The 23,553-nt window shown below is 34.5% G+C and overlaps 1 protein-coding gene across 1 annotated transcript in view; it reads right to left on the reverse strand.

Moving 5' to 3' along the window:
* Positions 1-23,553, reverse strand: part of RFX3 (regulatory factor X3) — a 122,864-nt gene that overhangs the window by 45,628 nt on the left and 53,683 nt on the right. The window contains exons 2-3 of the mRNA XM_084304730.1: positions 13,489-13,613; positions 5,560-5,657 (exon numbers count right to left, since the gene is read on the reverse strand). Coding sequence (XP_084160856.1) covers positions 5,560-5,657; positions 13,489-13,605 — 215 coding nt within the window. The 5' untranslated portion in view covers positions 13,606-13,613. The remainder of the gene's footprint in view (positions 1-5,559; positions 5,658-13,488; positions 13,614-23,553) is intronic.

Consider the following 23,553-nt stretch of genomic DNA (forward strand, 5'->3'; position numbering starts at 1 on the left):
TGTCCAGAGAAGAGCTACGAAGCTGGTGAAGGGCCTGGAACACAAGTCCTGTGAGCAGCGGCTGAGGGCATTGGGGTTGTTTAGTGTGGAGAAGAGAAGGCTCAGGGGAGACCTTATTGCTCTCTACAACTACCTGAAAGGAAGGTGTGGGGAGATGGGGGTCTGCCTCTTCTCGCAGATAACTAGTGATAGGACTAGAGGGAATGGCCTCAAGTTGTGCCAGGGGAGGTAGGTTCAGGCTGGGAATGAGGAGACATTTCTTCTCAGAAAGAGTGGTTAGGCATGGAACAGGTTACCCAGGGAGGTGGTGGAGTCATCGTCCCTGGGGTTGTTAAGGAAAGACTGTATGTAGTACTCAGGGACATGGTTTAGTGTGTAATAATGGTGGTAAGGGGATGGTTGTACTAGACGATCTTGGAGGTCTTTTCCAACCTTGATGATTCTATTACTCCATGATTCTTACATGAACAGAATGCCTCATTGCATCCAGTGCATTACTGCAGCCTCTGGAGAGTGTATCTGGAGGTTATGTCTCCTTACTCCCCAGAAAGAAATCTACTCCTGTAATCAGAATATTGATTCAAGGCATTTTAATAACAGATCAAATCCTAGTGAAGTCTTCCACAAAAGCTTTCTCAATTGGTCTAAAGACAGCCAGAGATAGAAGAACTAATTAAACTGTAAATCATAGTTTCTTTTCATCAATCAAGTTAAATTGCCAAAATCAAAGTTTAAAACCTACATGTGTAATACATTTGTAACCAGAGAACTAAAATCCAAAGTAAGCAATTTGTTCCATAACAATGAATAGGTGACCTTCATTGATAATACCTAGTAAATTAAGATACAAGATAGAAATGGAAATCACAGAAGAATGAATGAGGCGTATATCCTGCTAGAAAATACATAAAATAGCTGCAAGTGGATCCATCATACTTTTCCAGGCATAGCAACTGTGGTGGTGATAACTGGCTCTAACCCTTTCTTAGATGAAAGTCATTGGCCATCGTATACACGGTGGTAGTGGAAGGTTAAGTGTAACACCAGAGAAAAAAAGAGACTAGCAAGTACAAGAAAGATACTTAGGAAGATAGTAATTTTAACTGCAGTCATAATTCTCTGATCAGACAGTTATACTTCAATTAGAGTAATAGTAAATTCTTGGTTTCACCCATAGTCTACAACTGTTGTAGTACAACAAATTGGTGAAGAATGACCAATTCAATTTGGATTCAACAGCATTATCAATTCTTAGACAATCCCAGCAATTAAATCCTTCTTTGCCACACCAGAATTATCAGAAAAAAAATAAGTCTGGTTTTGGATTAATTAATTAGATTGCATACATTAGTAAATATTACAGTTTGAGTAGAAAAAAGTTCATGCCTAGAAAAAGGGCCTCACCTGGCTTCTTAATCTATGTGCAATGACAATATACTTTCCCTATCTATTTTAAAACTCCAGGTAACCTGCACATCACAACAATGCATTTTTGCTTTAAGATAGAGTGACATGCTTGACAAGCAAAAGTGTTATTAACAAGACACAAAGGTAGATAACATCATTCAAATATTCTCGTATTTTAAACAAAGTATGTGACAAGCTGCAGGTTACACCCCTTGTATCATCATTATGCCCACAATTATAATAAAACCAAATAGTGTTTAAGTGTAGACAAATCATGATATAAAATGCGTAGGAAGAACTGTGTTATATGAATACTACAGTTGCACCTGACAGACTGTGAAAGCCAACAAGCTTCCTATCATTAGAATCAAAAGAATCAGTAACTATTTTCTCCTAGATATTCAAAGCGCATCCTTTGTTGCTATCATATATGGGCTTAAATCAATGTTAGCGCACATGTTCTTTATTTCGAAATGAAGAACAACTCATTCACCAGACATACTGTAACTTTTTACTTCAGTAATCCCTGTATAATGAATTAATGTCTTAATCCTTCACTATGCGTTGCAGACTTCTTATTCCACTGCTAAGGCAGAACTATGATTTGATAGATTATGCAGTATATGCTGTATATATTTTGAGTTAGAATTAAGACTCTGATTTAACATAGTCATAGAATAAATCAAATAAATAATCATATGAAAATAACCAAAAAGACGAAGTAGAGATCATTCTACTCAATCACATCATTTACAAACAAAACTCTATTTTCTGAAAGTTAAATTGACAGATTCTAGAGTAGGAGTAAGGAGATAAATTGGATCTAATACACTTCTATCAATTTTTCAGGATCCAAGAGGCTTGTCTTTCACAGATTTCAATATGATGGATAGAAAAGGATGAACTGCAATCTGAACACTTGCCTAAATATTTTTAGCAAAAGAAAGGCTGGCCCCTGTGTTTTCTATCACAGCAGAACTCAACACAGTCTATGCCAGCTTTGTTTAGGGATGTAGTGAGCTTTTGATTCACTTCCAAAAACTTTCAAATGTCAATTCCACATTGATATAGCTCTCAATAAGCAAATCTAGTGGCAAAACAAGAAGAGGAGAAACAGATACGATTTTTTATTTTATTTTATATAAATCACATAACTTATGTTAAAAACAGCAAATAGAAGAAGAATTCTTTATGCTCTGAAGGAAGCTAGCTAACAGCAACCTAGGGTCCCATTTCTGGCAAATGAATGGCATTTCAACATATAGTACGTATACTCAGTAACTTTAATTCATATCAACAACATTTTTCCATTCTTAATCTGCAGTATAAGAGTATAAGGGAAAATGAATTTCTTAAGAGACAGTCTTTAAAACTTCTGAATACAAACACAGACTCACAGACCGGCCCTATCCTCCATGGAAGAAGCCAAAATCTCTAGGTTGAAGTTCCTAAAAATTTTGGACCAGAAATCATATCACTGGCAAAGTCTTCTTCTGTGTGAGAGACAATCTGGATTAGGCTCGCTTAATAAGAAGAATGCTCTTATTGATTAGTGAGATTTTTTATTTCCTATTGACTGATTCTACAGAAACTAACAAAGGTATTCGGATATAGAAACACAATAAAATAAAAACATGGACACTCAAAAGTTCATACTAAGCAGTCAGTAACATTTTTTTTTTCTCCAAACACTGTAAGCATATAGATATCATGCACTGCCAAAAATGCATGTGCCGACAGCTCATGTGAGAACAACCTTTATGTGGTACATCTGGGAGAAGCTAGTGACCATGGAATACTTCAAATCCGTAACTAAATCTAGTAGAAGTCTTGAACTCTCATGTCTAAAAAGGAACAATAATGTGGTGGATTCATTCTTTTTAAAAACTTGTATAAAGGGACATATTTTCTTTGTCCCCTGAGAGTAATATACTTATAGACGCTTATTGAAACAATGATGTTCAGTATATAAGTATATAATATATATATTATATTATAATAGTATATATAATATATATTATATACTTATATATAAGTATATAATATTACAGGGCCCATCTTATAATATTTATAATTAGTTCTCAAATTACCCTTTATCACCTAGGAGAGAGGAAATATTCATCAACTTTTCTCTAGAAAAATTTTCCACATGATATCTTAGCTTATTCAAAGCTTGCTAGTGTTGAAATATGTTTATTTTAGTTTCATAGAAAACAAACAGTTACACTTTTGGAAACATACTGATCACATAAAAATCATTTAGTCACTAAAGCAGTACAAGCTACATTGTACCAGCAAGCTCCTCCTTCTACGTATTTTTGAAGTCACAGTTGTTAAACTGTAAGCAATGTCTAGAGAAGTAAAATGTCTAGAGAAGAAACTGTGAGCAGCTATATCAGCAAAACTACAGCAACATAAATAAAAATGTGCAGTCTCCTGCATGAAACAGGTTTTCAGGGCTATTTATCCATTCACACCTTTTTAACACTTTTTTTTTTTTCCCCCAGCCACCCACTCATCCTGGATTTTTGTTAGATTTGTCATAATTTTCTGCCTTCTGTCTTCTAGAATGTGGATACCACATTCTCAATCCCTTCCACCAGTACTCTATCTAAAATTAACAGCCAGTGCCTAATTGACCCCAGTCCAGATTTTAGCATAGATTTTTTGTCTTTCACTTACTGCTATTACTTGTACTGTTTGACAATTTTATTATAGCATTCAATAATTTAACATCTCAACAGAATAAAACATTTTTATTAAAAAAAAAATAAAATCTAGAAACTCAGAAAAAGTTTAAACTGCAGCAAAACACACATTCCTAATGCCACTGCTCAGATTTAAGTTTCCAGCTGAAAGTGTTGAAGTGCTAGAACTTTTTAAAGAACAGCTAATTAACATGTAGGAAAATCAGGATGTTTTCCTTTATCTCAACAGCTGAATGTCCTCAGTTAAAATGCCTTCAATTTTCAAAAACAATGTAAGCCAAACAAATTAGCTCCAAGAAAAGTAGCTTTCTTCACAGAAAATGGAAAACCTAAATGCTTACAGTTTAACAATCGTATGAACGACTTTCAGTTGTGATAGCTTAAACTAGGTAACAGTCAACACTCATTCTTAATAACTGGAAAGTCTAATGCATATTTAAAACATTGTTTAGGATTTACAAGTGAGAAAAAAGCAGACAAGATAGTATATAACAGTAGTGATTGACCAAAGCAGGCTGCTAGTGTTAACATCAGAAGTCTCTGAATCAAATTACATTGCTCTTTTGAATCATTTCTGGATTAGCATCAACATATACTAAAAACAGTAAATAAGCTTCCTAAATGATCTTTGTTTCCTCCTCAATCCAGTAACATACCAAAAATAGAAAAAGGCAGGTAAGTGAAAAAGACAGGTAGGGAAGCTCCTATCCAAGCAACATGATCTTATTTTAAGCTAACTTCAGAGCTGGCCCTCCTCCAAACCACCGATTAGACTAGATAACCTCCAGAGGTCCCACCAAACCTAGATTATCATTCTATGTTTCTAAACTTGTGTGTTGAAGAAAGGAATGTGATGCTGAAAAAGCACATTCAGGGAAAAGCAGGAAATGCATGATAATACCCACAAAAGAGGCTAGAGAAGCAGCAAAAGAAGATAGCATTACTCTCTTTCCTCTACCTCTCCTCATTCTTTTGGATTTTTTTTTCTAAATCATTTTATTAAACAATGAAATGGATTACATTATTACTTTCTCTGAATAATAACTGCAGCCATTGAAGCTTTTTATGGATTTTCCACTACTATTGCAGCAAGGAAGACTGAAGGTCTATGAGAAGATAACACTACCACAAAGTTACACAGTACTTCCTATGAATAGAACTTACTCATAAACCTAAAAGGTACTTCTTCAAAGAGCACTATGCTGTACACATGTAACTTCATTTAAGTCCAACTAAAACAATCACAACGATTCTTTTCACACAACAATTATACCTTTATAAACAGTGAATTTAGCTTTTCATACAAAAACTATTTTAAATGACAATAGTAAAGATTTTGATTCAACCTTTTTTTTTCTTCCAACAGTTGTTGGTAGAATCTTACTGAAAATACACATTTAACTTCACATTTTAATAAACAAATTCTGATCATTTGCCAACTTACATAGCTCCATTAGTGTAGACTGTGTCACTTCCTTCCACATACTGAACCTGGGCTGGGTAGACATGCTGTACTTGTTGCACAGTCTGCACTTGCTGCACCTGAAAACAAGAACACCCTAAAATTGGGATGCTGTCATAAAAAGACTGAAGAATTACATTTACTAAGTATCCTCTGTCTATATGTATGCCTTTTCTTATTTCATTTTAACCATGAATAACAGAAGCCTTAATATACTTCTTAATGTACTGTAACACACAGCTTAAATGTGCTACAATAAATTTAGAAATAAAGGTTTACAATAAAATTATTTAGTTCTTGTTCAACTGGGGTTAAACTAAAGTGGTTTAAGTTTTTTTTTCTAGTAATGTTTTTAACCCAAAGGTACAATTACAGATCAAGAACCCCAGTGTGTCACCTTCTTTCCAGAATATCAGCAGCTATAAGATGCTCCAAGAAAAACTTTTTATAATGCCAATGAATTAAACAAGAAGCACTATGGCATTTTCATCTATATGGCTGAGAATGTATGCCTGCCTTGCAAGAGTGTATCACTAGCCACAAGACAACTCCTTTGACTCATATACTATGTGTAGCAGTTCAAGGTCATGAAAATATCCTGTCCAGTCTTTTTTTTTTTTTTTTTTCTTCTGCAACAGAGATAAAGAAACCCGTATTTTACACGTTATTGTCCAAAGAAGCCATATTTCAGCAGTCCTAAAGCTAAAAGAAGCAAAATGTTTTAGAGACTTCTTAGACTAGCACAATATTACCCTAGAACTGAATCAAGAAAGTGACAATGCACATATTTATTCAATAGATTTAATATAAACTACATGTGAATGACTGATATTTTTCTTGGATACTTTGTTATGAGGCAGCTTTAGCTTGATCCAGATGTTCCTAAGAACAGCAAACAACATAATCCCAGATCAAACTGCACCTCTTACATTTGATGGATCATCTCTAAGAGCTCTTTGAGAATATCTTCATTGTCATACCTTCACTCCACTATATTCTAAAGGTTTATTTAAATAAACACAATTCTCCTAGTCTTTTATAGTATTGCCTTGGACTGTGAAAGGAAAACCTAGCTTTTGCACAAAAAACTTTTCTTAGGTTGATACTAAAATTAAAATTCTGAAAACAAATGCAACAGCGTTTTGAATCCAGCTTTACTAGCATGATAGCAATGGTGTGATACAATATGATGGTTGAACTATCTATTAAAAGGCACGTTTTTCTGACTTGCTACATAAGTCATTATCTAAATTGGCACAAATTCCTGAAATATGATTTACCCACTTCCAAAAAAAAAATAAAGACTTCAAAAAAAAAATAAAGACTATAAAGATATTTCTAATTATTATTCTAATTATTAAGATAAAGTGTTTATATGACTCTAAAAGTATTGACTCTAAAAGTATTTCTTCTCCTCGGGTGACTCTAAATCTATGATGACCTGTAATCAGTGGGAAAGGAAGAGTCACTTGAGCAGAGCACTTAACTGATCTACTTAACCTATACAGAGAGAAAACATCTTTAAAACAGACTTTGTTCTTAAAACCAGTAATTTGTCACCTGCCATGTAACAGATCAGTTCCATTTTCTGTCCCAGTAGTACACCAGTGGAAACACTGGGGAAATGATGCAATTATCAACATACTTCTGTCCAACCTCTCTAAAAAATCCCTTTATTCCCTGCTCACATGCAGTAAATATGGCTTACTCCCTATTTATATTAAAAAACAAACAAACAAACAAAAAAACAAACATTGTGTTTTATTAATAAAGAGAATTGATTTTTTTCCTAAAACCTCCAAATGGTTAAACTGGAACTTACTATACATATAAATGCAAGGTTAAAAACTTCCTGCCAGTAAATGCAGGTCACGTTCCCATTCTGTACAAGCTATTATGGTCTTCTTATAAGAATATAATACTCTTGGATGCAGGCTGCTACCATTTCATAAACTGTGGATTCAGCACAGTGCAACACCTGTAACATGGATCTGAGAGGAGACTGCAGGAAGGAAATGGTATAGCCTGTATCAAAGCTCAGACAGGGAACTGAAAAATTTCAAAACATATTTGATTTCTGATTTGGAATGACAAAACACTTGTTTCGTTTTCCACAGGGGGAAAAAAAAAAGTTTAAAAGAAAGTTTTCATTGAATAGTTTCAAATTTTCACCAATTTTTACATATATTATCTATGGGCCTAATATGCAGTACTGCCAGAAATACAACTTTATGCAAATAAAACAACATTTTTTAAATTGGCATTTAAGAATGGTTAAAGTGCAGGGCTAATAAGAACATCTAATCTTCATTTGTAGATCAAAGTATTTTTCTTTTAAATTTTAATAATGAAGCTCAATAAAGCCAGATTATAAAAAAGAGTTACTTTGCTTCAGGTTCTCCAAAACTCAGTACTGCTAAAGTTAAATTGATTCTGGTGCTGAAATCTTTAGTGACTACACCATATTGCACTGTACATACCTCTGACTTTCTCTACCTCAAGGCTTTTAAATATTCTTCCTGCCAAGGAATATCAAACAAGTGACCTTTAGAGTAGCCTTGCATTTGAAAATTCTGCCATGCTGAAACTCTTTGGCATGTAATAACTTAAATTCTACTTTTATTTCCTATTTTACTTCATTTGGGGAAAAATGTTTTCATTAGAGTTATATTAGTTTAAGTGCCTGTGGATTTTTTTGTTTAATCTTCAGGGACAGGAAGAAATCAAGTGCATACCTGTACTCTCCATGAGCACACCATTATCTGAGAAGAATTTAGCTATGAAGAAACAAAATACCACAGGAAAAAAAATCAATTTTTATGCAAATTGTAAAAATCGTTTTGTCTTCTATTTATCATTTTCCTTGCACATTTTATTAAACTAGTTACGGAATTGCATTAGATACGTTCATTAGCTTTGGGGCAGAATAGAAATTGAAGATCACTGAGAGAACATTGAACAGATACCTAAACCAAAATAGACTACTTGCATAAAAACAAAGAAACAAAAAAACAGACAACACACACACACAAAGCTTCCCAATAATTTAATTAAATGATTAAGGCTGAAAACAGAAAATACAATGAAACATTTATTACAAAGCAACAGTACTCAAGTTCAAAAATTTTATGTTTGTGGGGTTGACTGGTGAACCAGTCATGGGAATTGTTATTGTCTGGCCAGAAAACAGAAAATTAACTGGCTGGCATAGGAAATAATGAGTTAAATAGGGTCAAACAGAAGATCATTCATTCCTCTTGCTTCAGTGATTCTATCCTGAAATAACTGGAACAGGATTAGAAGTAAGCAGCTGAAATGTTCCAGGAGAACAAGAGGAGAATGAAAACTTATTTTGATATACATGTGTAATTATAATCACTAGTTAAAGAAAAAAAAAAAAAAAAAAAGAAAATTATATTGTTAATGATACTACCTCAAAGGAGCAAATAAGGGACTAAGTCATATTGTATCTATGAGAGTTTGTCAACAAAGGAAATTGAATAAAAGCACATGGAAATATAGAAAATACTTTTAAGCATAAAAGCAAAATTTAAGAGAAAATTCTGATTTGAAATTTGCTGATGTTCAAAGCACTAGTAATCAAAGAGTAGAAAAATACAGTAAAACATATAAGGATTTTTAAACCACATTTAAAAGAGAACACATAATTATTCATGGTGCCTATGCAAAATAGTTGTATATGCATCTTCTGTCCTCGTATATAAAAATAATGTTTCTACTTTCATTAGTATGGATTACTTTTGGCAAGCAATATATAAATAGCATATGCTGTAATATTCTAAGCACATTCATATTTATATAATGCTTAATGTCAGCTCGTGATTATGTTTTTCATATGCCAGGCATGATTTTGCATTGAGACTAATTTTGATTACCAGAATTCTGCATCTTCATTTTAATGATACAATTCTTTCTAAAGGTGATGGCTGTGTTGTTTTTTGACTACAAGAATTGCTTTGTTCAACTTCTGATGCATTGATATACCTTTGTAAAACAGATTATATGATTATTTTTAGTTTTATTTCTCCAATCTTTCTACTTTGCATAACATAAACTACTAAATGCAGATAATTTTTAATCTTCAGAAACTTTCTGCTCTGTGTTAGGGCACTTGTTGAAAAAGCAATGATAGATTACTGAAAAATCCCCCTATCTGAGGAAGCCTGAGAAATTCCTCAGGCTATTAAGACAGTTTAATTATACTCCCAACATTTTGGTCTTACCCTTGTTGCTTTTTGCTTACACATGTGTATGTTTGTCCTCTCACCATTCCCCTCCATTCCATCTCAAGAGTGACAGTTGCTGTGCTGCATATAAATAACTACCACCATTGCAATGTTTATCAGAAGGGAATCCTAGGTTTTCATTAATGGTATCTGTGTTTTTTTTTTCCTTTCTGTTTTGAAGTACCACAGCAGAGTTTTATGAAAGCCACATATATACTAGCTATATGCAAATGAGGGATTTGTTTAGTTGAAAGTATCAGGGGGTACTCTTTTGTTGTTTGCTGAAAAGACAGGATGCTTCAATACAACACAGCTGTAAGAGAAAGGCTTTCTTACACCCTTTCACTAATCCAGTTGGTTCTTCTGCGCAAAAAAAAAGTTAATTTGGAAAGATATAGCATACATTTTGTGGGCAATGAAAACACTGATACCATGAAAATAACCTCAAATTCATACAGGCATGAGATGTCATTTAAGTATGGTGTACAAACAGCAAAGCAAATGTCGAAAATAAAGATCTCAAAGGAAAAAATGAAATATTATACACAGCTTTAATATTAATTAAAAATTAATCTAAAATGGTCTTATTCAGTAAGAAGTGTTAATAAATTACTATAAACATAAAAATAGAAAAGATTCAGCTTACACCAAACTGCTGTACATACACAAATGCATATTATAGTAACTTAGAATTTGCTAAATTCAAGAAATACCCTATTATTTTTGTAAATTATATTCATATAAGACTATAAAATGAATGTGAATATTCACATATTTTGTGGATACCGCTGGCATTATTATCAAGTATGTCTTTTATAAGCCATACAAAAAAAAAAAATAAATAAATTGAATATTGTATATAGCATTCACCTAAAACCTTCCCTCACACTTTCAACATTGGTAACTTGGAACATGCAAAAATAATAAGGCCTCTATCTCCCATCTAAATAATGACATAATCAAATTAGTGTTTGTTTCTCCTGATTTTCTTTAGGCAAACTGACGTGCTCCTAATGAGTATACCTAATGCCGAATATTTAGGCAAATGCAACCTATACGCAGAGAATTCTTCAGGGCAGATCACACCTACAGTCTTCTCTACACAATGACTGTTTCAATGTTTGATATTCTTTTTTTCCCCCCTCACCTTACAGCTGAAAGTACCTATCCCACCCGCATTCTTCATCACATTTCTCAATGGCATAGCATGCTCACGTCTTCACTCTTCTGTTTCTCCTCACCATACATCCACATCTTTTAAAATTCCTAATGTTTTCTCAATAATTCTATAATCTATTTTCTTTCTCCATATGTAAGTATCTCCCACATACCATGTTTTACTCACTGCAATACTGTCTATATTGACTGGTCTAACATTCTCATTGCCTATTCAATGCCTGCAAAATTTTGCAAAACTCCTCTTCCTTGGCTGCGTTGATCCACTTAGCTTTTCTTTCTGAAACATTATGTTGATTCCTACTGGCAGAGTTGGAGGCAATTGGAAAAGTATAGTCTAATATTACCATGAGGAAAAATAATCCAAAATACTGATAGAGTATTGAATGCAATGAAAACTCAGAAAGCAATAGTACTAAACAGGACGTAACAGTTGATCAAGGACAGTTTTCCAAACTTGCATACCACCACCACCACAACAACAATGATAATAATAATTAGTTCTCATTAAGGCCTAGTAAGGCCAAAACAATAAAACAATCCACTCCTTGGCTTCTGTCTTTTGACATGAGTATTATATTGATAAACTGGAATAACTTCAGAAAAGATACAAACAATAGGTGACAGAGATAAATGTATTAATTATGTAGGAAAATAAAGAGCCAAATCTATCATACAAGTTTTCAGAAAAGTAGCAATTTTACACAACAAAAATTTATAAATACCAAAGCTATATGCATTGTCCATTTTCTTATGAAAAAATATAACAGAAATGCATAGAAGATCCCATCCTTACACTTAATCAATTTAATGATTAGAACTAAAATACTATAAAGTATCCTGTATGCCACTAAATGATTTTCAATCTTCAATCCATCACAGTGATCAGTATTCACATGGATCAAATTCAATATGTAAATTAGACCACCATATAACATATTTGTTTAAATAAACAACTGTGTAGCACTACCAAATTGTTGCATTTTATCTGAAAAGCTGAAATACAGCAATAACAAAGAATAAATCACATAAGCTACATCCAACAAATATCTGTCATCATATGAGAACATAAAAACTCGTCAAGTTATCCAGATCATATTTCATAAAGAAAAAAAAGTCCTGTACTTTACAGTGCTTAAAAAATAATTAGCCAGACAAAATCTCCTACAGAGGTTTTCTGAGTTGAAGCATCACTGAAGCATCAATTAAAACTTAGCACACTATTAAAGAACCTCTATTCTAATCAACATCAAGTTAGGAGAGAGCTGTACAATAGTTTGAACTCAGGAAAATACTTCAGACAACTGTTGATTCACTAACGGTGAATTCTGAGCAAATACACACAAAGACTTAAATAACATTTTTAAGTCCAGATTTAATGCTTTGAAACATTTTTGGTTTAAAAACAAGCTTGCATCCTAAAAGATACATGAACGTACAAGCAGTAGCTATAGTACTGAAAGGCATTTGAAATGTATCTTGTACATCAGGTAGAAAATGTTAGAAAAATGTAGGAGTGTGTAGAAAAATGTTACAAAAGCACATACCACCTGGAAAAAACATACCACCTGGAATTAAACTTGATAAAATGCCAAAAAAATAATTTAGGGAACAATGAACTCTGTTCATTGACAGAGACTGACTACACTATGTAATAAGTTATATCCAATTCTCAAATTAATGATTTTCAAATTAATGATTTTTGAAGTCAGTTTTTGAAGTCAGTTTTTTTCATCAGTTGATGAAAACCAACATCAGTTGTCACCTAGAGTACTTGTCACACAGACAGCTAATTTCTGTATAAACAGGAAAAATCTTAGACAGTTGTTACTGCTTTCACGTCCAGTCCCTGTTTTCAACTTCACGACTTTTTCTTTTTTCCTTCAGTCACCACTCACAAAGCTTGTGGGTGCTACATAAGTGAGTGACAATCTCATGTAACAGAGGTGTAAATTGTGCTGGCTGCTACAAGTCTTCTTACGTTCCTGGCAAATGTACATTATGAATTACATATGGTCATATCACAAATACTTTCATGACATTGTGTAAAGATCTGCAGTGAATCAAGGCTAGAGATTAATCACTTTACATTGCAACATTTATATTTCACTTAATTGGAACTCAAAACTAAAGGGAAAATGATACAGCCAGCAATATCATAAATATACTCATTATTCATGATTCAAAGGAATAAATGTAATATTCAGAGATACAAATTAAATGTATATGAGCTATTAGATAAAGTACATAATAACATACTATTAGAATCACGTATGCTGGTGCTTGTCAAGATACTCTAGTTCAAGGAACAGACCTTGAAAACAGATTGCTTTTCTACGTGGCTACTTTAGTTCCAGCAAAATAAAATCATTAAAGCTGAGCAAAACAGTTAATTCAGCAGCCCCATACAAAATCAAGTTCTTTACTACATTGTGAAGAACTATCCCTCAGGATTTTTTTATCTTTTCCCAAAACTAACACCACCTACCTGTTGCTGAACTGGTACTTGCTGTACTACCTGCGTGGGCACAGCTGCCTGGCTAGCCACAGATGTCTGTAAAGTCACAGTTGAACCTGTATCCGACCCAGTCTCTGATGTCTGCATCGTGGTCTCTGAATAAAATTAAGAAGTAAAATTAAAAGGTTAGTGCATTTATTTATTTTTTATTTTTCATTTTGACACTTATTTTGGCACCCTAATTTGGTGGTTTTGTCACTTAGCCTAATTGGATATCAAAATCTGCTAATACCAATCTTGGTATTAGCTAAAAGGCAAATTTTCCCCTGCTAGCATGAGTTAGTGCAAATGCTTTCCATCTTACTTTTTTAATACTTATATTTAAAATATCTTTTATTTACATATGCAGAGATATCTCATTTTGTTACTTTAGGAATAACTCAGAAAAATCAGCAGCAAGTAAAGTCTTCTCTAAGCTTTTAACCGGTCATCGAAAACTTTTTATTTTCTTTCTTACTGAATTATACTAAAAACTCTATACAAAGTTTAAAGTTAAGCTTATAACACTTTGCAAAATGAAGGGCTGTAATCTGGAAAGCAGTCTCTGAAAAGCATTTAACGAGTCACAGTGAAAAAGCAACTCAAATATCCTTCAGCAGAAAGCATTAAAGCAACCATTGTAGTTGTAATCTGAGAAGAAATATTACCACTAAAACCATAAAGTACATATGCAGTAGAAAAGCAGCTAAAATTGTGACACTGACATTTTAAAGGGAACAACAGAAAACTGGATACAATATAGTGAAATGATTTGTGAGACAAGGAAAATGCTTTACAACGAAAACTTTATCAGAAAGACAACTGAGAATGCCATTTGTTCTCACAGAAAATATATACTGGGAACTATAGGGTTCCTCAATTTTGCACAGACGATATAGCAATACAATTGACTGGAAAACAAATCAACAGTATTTGAAAGCCAGGAAGAAGACTGTTTTGTTTTGTTTTTTAATCAGTATCTTTTATGCAGTGGGTTATTAACCAGTGAAAATAATAACCAGATGAGGCAGTTTCTTCTTCACCTGGTACCTTCAAAACAGAAGGCTGTATATTTCTGTGAAGAATTACAGTAAACAAATATGAAATAGTAATCTCTAAACTAATCACTATCTAAAAGCCTTTCTTAATCCGTATTAATCTATTTTAGCTACAAAATATTTTGGCAACCCAAGTACCAATATCACCAAAAACGAGTAGCGTTACTATCTAGGTTTCTTTGAATAATCTACAGATCTACTAATACTTACAATGCCCTAACCAAGTAATTTTTTAGCTTAACCAACCAGACACAGACGGCTGGCAGGAAAAAAAGTACACTTTAACCTCCGCCAGACAAAGAAGTCTCTCCCCCCAAAAAAACAAGCTACAATATTTACTGAAACAAAACCATAATCAAAAATGTATCTATTCAGGGGCATACTATTTCATAGTAGGAGGAATTCATTATTGCACAAATAAACCTTGGAAGCTCCTCAGAAAATTCAATATTCTCCTTGCTTGACTACCGAACCAGCTGCAATAACAGACCTTCCTTTCAAGGCTGGGTTCCAGAGCAGTTTAAGCTGATTTAAAGCCAGGTTTTTGCAGCCCCTCCCTCTAACTGACTGTGCATTCAAATGTAGTCCATGCAGAGCAGGAAACAGGCATATAAATTTGGGATAGGGACAGAAGACAGGCAGGAGTTTGCCAGCTGGGAACATTATTGGCTTAAACTTCACTGAGCCATGCCTATAGTGCATAATAGATTTAACTGCTTTTCCAATATTCAGAAAGGCTGAAAAATTGTTGATCAAACTTGTTCAAGATTGATCAATAAGCTCGAAGTTACTATGACAACTGAACCCTATACCTCTTTCCAGCCTGCCTGACAAAAATTAGGATATAGAAAGAAAAGAAAAACTAAACTTCACAGACTATGACTGAAATATTAAAAGTCCTAATTAAATTAGGATTTAAATTCCCAATTATAAATGGATGTCCTCAGGATAAATACACTTACTGTGAAACAGTAAATTTCATACTTTTATTTGTATCTAAAGAAAATGCAGTACAAAATCCAAAATAAAGTTATTTATCTCAGAGAACAGTGCTACATTTTACATATCAGTCTATCCTAGCTGAAAAACAATAGTTTTGCCCTTAAGTCGAATATTAACAAGAGCATTCATCTTCCAGTAGTAAAGTCCTGAAAGAAAATTTTATTTACTTTCCAATATGCAATCATTTTTGAAGTTTCTTCAGGTAAGTTAACTTAACATTGTGCCATACAAGACCTTAGATATTAGCACAAACTCCTCCACAATGTAAATGTATGATCTTAAATAAGCTCTGAGTCAAAGGTTTGGAAAACTATTTTCTGCAAAGAAAGGCAAAATGGGAATTTATGTTTTATATACATATGCATAAACTTATAAATGGAAATAGTAATCATAGCACTGATTATCATACGTTGTGAAGAGACACAGCACAATGGGATAGCAAGTGCTTTTGGGGGTTATCGAAAACATAACACATGACATAATAATGGCAACATACCTAATGGAATACTGATAAAAGGAATACTTTAGTTTTATACTAAATTCTAACACTATCTTTTAAACACTATAACCATTTTCTAAATTTGCGCAATTCAATTTTTACTCATCTCTTGGTCAGCACCAAGTCACTGCTAACAAGAAAGAACCTAGGCTGTAATAAGATCTACATTCTTAAAGGAGAATGCAATGAAATTGGCTATTCCAGGAAACTGTGAACTTCGATTTGCATTTAATTCATTTACAGATCTAATTTCTGATCATCTCAGATTCATTTACAGATGATCTTTCACTTTCTGAAGTCAAGCGATTTTGATAAAGAAGTATTCTTACTACTTAAAAAGCAAAGTCACTATTAACTATTTTTTTAAATTGAAAATATTTAGAAGAAACAGTTTCCTGTTTTACATAATCATATATAAAACTCATTAGGCAATTTTTTACACATTATGGATCCTGCATAAATACAGAAAATGAAGAGAAGACAAAAATGTGTAGTGCAGACACAGTGCTGCCTGGTAAAAGCTACTTTTCAGCCAATTAAGAATTTAAAATTTTCCAAAAGTATCAAAACAACCCTGTGGATATGTCTACTCAGTTAGTGATGATGCTTAACTCATAAATCATATGAACTTTTGTCTCAGCCCATTGCCTTCAACTTGATAAAATCCTTCAGATGTGAAGTAAAAAGAGAAACAGCTCATCTGAGCCAGCTGGAGTTCACTCTTACATGTTACCCGGGCAAAAACACTGGTAGGCTGACAGAATAGTGGAAATCAAAAGCTTAATGCTAAGTAACTTCCTAAAGCATTTCTCTGCTATATAAATGCACTTCCAGTCTGTTTCGTGGCTCAGTTAATAGGGTTATTTTAAGCCACCAGTTCCAACAAACACTCATACAAGGCACTGCATGTCCAGCAGGAAGCAAAAGTGGAGAGTCCAAAAGAATTAAAAGGCATTATTTCGTAGCACCCCTTAGCTTCACTTGACTTCATGTTGTTTCCTGGTTACAGTGTACAAACATGTCAGTCACTGAAAGGGAGGAGGAGTGCTGCTGTAGTCAAATACAGTTGTGACTGGTAAGAAGCCGTTCCGACACTGTTAATTGCTGTGTCACATCTCACACTGTACTTGATCATTAATTACATCTGCAATTCCAGATGAAGTGAAGTCAGAGGGAGGTTCTCTAATCTGAGAGAGGAACCTAACGTCTTCCTGTCCTTGTGGCAGTTGTCATGGAGTGTGCCTGACTGCCATTAGTGCCAGCCCTTTTAGAAAAAGGAATCAGCTTTCTCACAAGAAGAGAGGATACCCTGCTTGTAAGCCAGCCGCCAGTCACTGTGGAAAAGCCTTGAGATGGGCAGACCACAGGTACCACTGACAGTCTGCTGACAGGCACTGAGGGATGCTAAACAGGGGTAGTCGAGAATCAGGTACTCTGCCCAGTCCTACAGGTGAGTGTACAAAGTCACACGAGACCTTACAGCGACATAGGAGAGTGGATCCAGGGGCACGTGGGACAGAATCCCCAAGAACTGCAGACACCCCAGAGGACCCCGTGGCCTGTCCTAGGACTACCTATGACACAGCTGGCACTACGACAGTGATCTGCCAAACTTCAGGCCTCGTCATTTCATCCACAGGACAGGGAAGCTGTGTAACTTGGTAAACTGCACCTACGTTTCAGAACAAAGTGGCTTGGTGACCGAGCCCATTTCATCTTTACACTGTCCATTTGGTGACAGACCCATATTTAAGTATTCAATTTAATGTGCTCATCTAGCTCAGAATCATAGTTACATTTTTCTTAATAATCTGACAGGCTAATTGGTAGCTCTATAGACTGATTTATCACTAAGTAAATGAGGATGGCTGCAGCATGGCTGGGGAACATAAACTTTGCTGTTTGTTTTCCCTATGCAGAAATAACCAAATGATTGAATACTGACTTATTCAATAGTATTTTTTTCATCATTCTGCTCTAAGTCTTCATCCCAAACGCAATTCCTTACCACACAACGTTATACATGATTGACTATCCTTTGCAGATGCCATATAATATGTTTGAAAGTAAACTTTTATCAACTTCCTATTCACTATTAGTTTTTGTAACTACATGTTTGTGAGGCAGTCAGTGTAATTCTTTTACATTGCATCGATATTATATGAACACATTTTGATAATCTAATGGAGTCTCTCCATTTCTCACTGATGCTACTTATAAGTGCAGTACTGTATACATGTATTACAGCAAAAAGACACCATCCTTGCCTAATGGGAGTCAGGTGTATCACAAGCAACAGATGCATGTTTGACAAAGATCCTTTTTATTCTGGCTAATTAAGCAGTTGGACACACCCACCTGTTAATGGTTTTGCTTTGTATAGCCAGTGCTTGCTGTATCATGTGAATGTAAAGCAAATAGGGCACATTCTGAAAGAAGGCTAATTAACCCCTCCAAGTGGGAAAAAGATATTGCCCAAGCCCAGCTGCTGAACGTGACAAGATTAGTATTTCTTCAGTCTAGCAGTACTCAGGCAAAGCTACTATGCTGAAAATTACCCTTTTCCTGCATATTCTGTAAAATTTCATGTTGTCTGTTAAGTTCCCCAGAGACTTTTTAATACACTGAAATTCACAATTGGAATCCTTCTGTCTTCTAGACTTGAAATATCAAGGCTAAATAGTTGAAAACTATCTAACTTGATCAATTAGTTATCAAATAAGATTGTTAAAATGTGTCATATTAACGATTACTGTTTATTTTCTTACTGGACTGTTTCACTCTGAACTAATTGACTTTTTTTAAAGCTATTAGAGTACACCAAGTTTTGTTCAGCTGCATATGCATTATTGCCTACACAAAATGATATAGCAGGTTTTAATTTAATGCAGAAAATAAAAGCCTGTTATTTACTTTCAAGTGCAGCAGGAAATTTTTTTTCTCCTCCAGAAGGCTAAATAAAACATCCCAGAAGGTAAAGTGAACAAAATCTTGTAATCATACACAATAATGACAAGCTTTTAATGGTGAGAATAAAAAGCTAATCTTCAGATCTTATGTATTTATAATGTTGAAACACCAATATACTCATTAAGAATTTCTGGCCACATAATGTGTTTCACAATAAAGGAAAGCTTCTTAGAACATCTAATTTCAACATGTAATGCAGAATGCTTGGTTCCTGAACAACAGCATAAATTGAAACAAGTCTTAATAATACCCTAGAGTTTTAGATAAGAATTCTTTTTTAATATTTGTGCAAACATAAATTTTATGAATAACTGCCTTCAAACAAGAGATATTGAATGAATTACAGGGAAGCAGTTATTTGTATTAGCAGTAAAGCAGAAGGCAGTTTATACATGCTATTCACAGTGGGGGAAAAAAAGGAATATTGTAAGTAATTTTAAGATACTAATGTATTTTCATGTCAGAACACCAATTTCTTACTAAACATTATTTGATCATTTGCCTTTTCCCTGGTTCTTAGGGATACCAAGGTAGGCAGCTAAACACTGAAGATATAAAGACTGGTTCCTAAATATTTCAGTTAGCAACGTGCATTTCATTACTCTTCTCAGCTTTTCATGGATATATGGGTAGAGTAGTGGTCTGAATGGCACTGAATAAAGTATATAATCTGATTCTTTGGATTCACATATAACTTCCAGTAGTACAACCCTATAATAGCAGAGTAACAGCAAGAGGAAGTATGGAAATGCACACAATAAAAGAGACCAATGCAAGTGGTAACTGCTGGCAACTCCACCAACCATCTCTTTTACCACTGCTCTGGTTAAAAAAATGCAATGTTTTTGTTGAGATTAACAAAAAGTAGTTTTATGATATTCTGTCCTGGGCCAGGGAGGGGTGGAGGGTGGACATAATCTAATACTTCAAGCATTGACAATCACCACTTAAGATATTTTGCCTAACAATGTTTTCTGAGGAAGAAAGTGAAAGCAGAGCACCACCTGTAAAAGATCATTCCTCTCACTTCTGTATTGATGATATGATACTGGAAGTAGATTCATATTTCACTTCAGAGGTGAGTTGGGTTATTTTTTTCTAACATGCTGCAATACTTTTGTCCAAAGAGAGTTTATGTAAACCTGATACTAATGAAAGAAAGGGAGAAAATCTGGTATGAAAACGGAAATGACACTTGTTTTCATCACTCAATAGATCAAAATATAAAATGAAACAGGGAAAGCATTATAGTCATTGGAGAAGCTACTTAACAGAATGAGCAATTTTTACAGGAAGTAGTTTCTGTTCTCTGTGTGTTAACTCCATGTTACAAATGTTTTGTTGTGATGCTTCCTGTTATATTTTCACAGAATGGTTGAAGTTGGAATGGACCTCTGGAGGCCATCTGGTCCAACCCCCTACTCAAGCATGGACACCTAGAACAGATTGCGCAGGGCCATTTGGATTAAAACAAATGAGCAAATTAACCCAAATCCTCTCTATATTTCAATATTTGTAGGCTTGCTACAGTGATAATTCTATGTAATCATTTAAACTATTCCAGGTTGAATGGACTGGATAAAATCTCATCAGTTTCTCCCATTTTGTGAGAGAAGGATGTATGTCTTGCAGAACAGCAGATGACTTAGTGATTACCTTCTCCTGTTAAAAACGAAGGGACTAGATATATCTTTCACCGGTGCTTTCTTCTGTAGTGTGGAGTCCCACTTGTGAAACATACACTTTTATTCTGGCCCACACACATACCACAAAACTGTTGCCTCTAAAACAGAAAAATGAAAATATCTTGTTTGACTTACACCCAGACTCCTGATTAGACTGTTTGATTTAGAATAGGAAATGTAGTATTTTGTCTTATTTGCTTCCTTGGAATAGTCTGCAACTATCTGACAGGAAACAAAACTGGAAAGCAGTTTGTAAATATGTAATGATCTTCTGAAGAAGACAGAACAGATCAATATCTATGTAGTGACACCTGAGGATAAATAGTGCCTTTGGGCCAGACTGGTCTTGACCCTCAAAGAGGTGTTCAAGTGCCAATGACATCTCGTGAAAGCTGGAAAAGAGAAAAAAGTCTCACTTTTGCTCTATGTTTCCTTGTCCAAGAGTCCAGAAGCTTGGCCATCTTGACCTCAGAGACTAAAACCTATGAATGACTGTGGATATCAGAGCCAACAATAACCATTATGTTTATGGGACTGTACACCTATGACTTGAACAATCTTCAGTGTGGTACAGAATAAGCCAAAGTTTTGTGAACGGAATTACTTCAGTGCAAAGCTCCTTTCCTTTACTGATCACACTCAGACATGAATTACCTGGAATAGTCTGGCAGGGTATGTGAACTCTTCCTTGACAGCAGAGTAATTAACTCAGCCATGAAGCTGCAGTCAGCACAGAACACCTACATAGCTTGCTCACCGCTGTATGAAGTACATCATGTAGATGTGACCTTTGAATTGCCACAACTGAAAAGCATTTTTAACTGTTTCAATAAAACCACAACTTTCTGGTGTAAACGGTTGACCAAATAACTCACAGAGTCTGGAATCCCAAAACATGAAACCTATACTAGAGGAATTTTTAAAAAGTAGTATGTTGAATAATTCTGTGTCTTAAACCAACACAAACTGATGTTTTAGGACATCTTACTTACCGGGAGGTTTGCATGTTTTTATGCTGTAATCTACTTTATAGATCTGCAGAGAGCATTCTTTCCCTTTCCACTTATGATTGTTCGTGGCTTGACAGCATTTGCTGTAGTAGCACATATATCTCTGCAGATACTTAGGGAGTTTTGTTTTATGTTTCAAAGAGGATTTTTAAGGACTGAATGGTTTAATGGACTGACAGTGGAACATAGACTAATTTATTTCTGAAAAATTTAAAAGGTACAAATCTTAGCACTTTATGTGCTGGTTATAGATAAGATCATAAAGAAGTTTCTTGTATCTTTTTTTTTTTTTTGTGTGGTGCTAATTGTAATTATGCATGATATTAATTTGTTTAAGTGAAACACTGATACATGGAAATTTTTCTGATTAAGCTTTCTCTTCAGTTTTCATAGTACTACATTTTCAGACACAATCATTACTCCATAAAGAAAATGGAAAGCAAAGAAGACCAACAGTAACCTTGACTGTATTAGGAAGGGTGTAGCCATCAGGTGCATCTGTTCCACACTTGAGACCACTTCTGGAAAGGTCTGTCCAGTTTAGGACTCCCTACTACAAAAAGAAAAATGATGCAATTAAGTCCAGCTGAGAGTCACAAGGGTGGTCAGAGGGCAGGGGAATCTGATGTGGGAAGACAGGTTGACCAAACAGGATTTATTCAGACTTGAGAAGTCTACAGAGAAATCTTATCACTATCCATCTCCTTCACAATGGGAGCGTGTAGAGGTAACAGAGCTAGAAAACTACCAGAGATGCACAGGGACAGGATGAGAGGCAACAAACAGAAGTTGGAACACAGAAAATTTTAAATAGATACAAGGAAAAAACAATTTTACTACAAGAGTAGTCAAATAATGGAAAAGGTGATATAAGTTTGGAAACCCCATTCCTGGAAGTATTCAAAACTGAACTGGACATGCACTAAGCAACCTGGTCTACTTAGCCTGGTTTTGAGCATGGGATAGATTAGATAAACTCCAGAGGCCCCATCCAGCCCATATTATTCTGTTATTCTGTGACTGTAATTTCTATAACATAAATAAGGACTATCGTCTAGTAGTAGAAATAAGAGAAAAAGCGGTAAAATACATTTTTATTGCATTTAATTTTGAAGTAAACAGCAATGTTGAGTAATATAAAATAATCACATCAAAAAGGATGTTATTTAAAGCTGTGTAGTCTTTCAGAACCTCCAGTACTCTGTAGGCTATTATCAGGTTGGAGATGTGCCAGCTTACAGAATTAGTCTGCTTAAAGAGCACTTAGACCATCTCAGCCTTTACCAGTACTGTTAGTCATTCTAGGGTTATATTTTTTCCTTCAATTTCTCTGGTTAACTGTCCATCTCTGAACTAACTGCACAATCTCCTGAAGAAAAGACGCACAGGTAAATTATTTCCCTCCTAAATGTCATGACATACCTTTATAACTTCAGAAAAGGTACACCAAAGTATTTTTAGTGGTAAACAATATTATTTTCTGGTTACCAGAGTTTCTCTGAGACAGACTCCCCACACGCTCAGTCATAAAAAGTAGCAATTTCCTGATGTCATTTGTAGCAAATAGTACTCATTGGAGAAATGCTTGCATGTTCTTGCTTCCTACCCTTTCAAAACTGACTGCAAGACTTTTAAAAGTTACATGGCACTGCAGTCAATTTTCCCTCCTTCCATAAATCTTATAATATTAGGATTCCAAGGAAAAAGAAATACCAATAGGAATTTTCAAAATGTATAGTCCACTCCAAAGAAAATGAATTGCATAAAAATATTCCTTATTTCTTCAAGTGTCCCTCAAGGATTTCTTGATATGATAGAATAGGAAGTGTTCC

The sequence above is a fragment of the Netta rufina genome, assembly GCF_964035555.1.
Source record: "Netta rufina genome assembly, chromosome: Z".
In the NCBI taxonomy this organism is placed as follows: domain Eukaryota; kingdom Metazoa; phylum Chordata; class Aves; order Anseriformes; family Anatidae; genus Netta; species Netta rufina.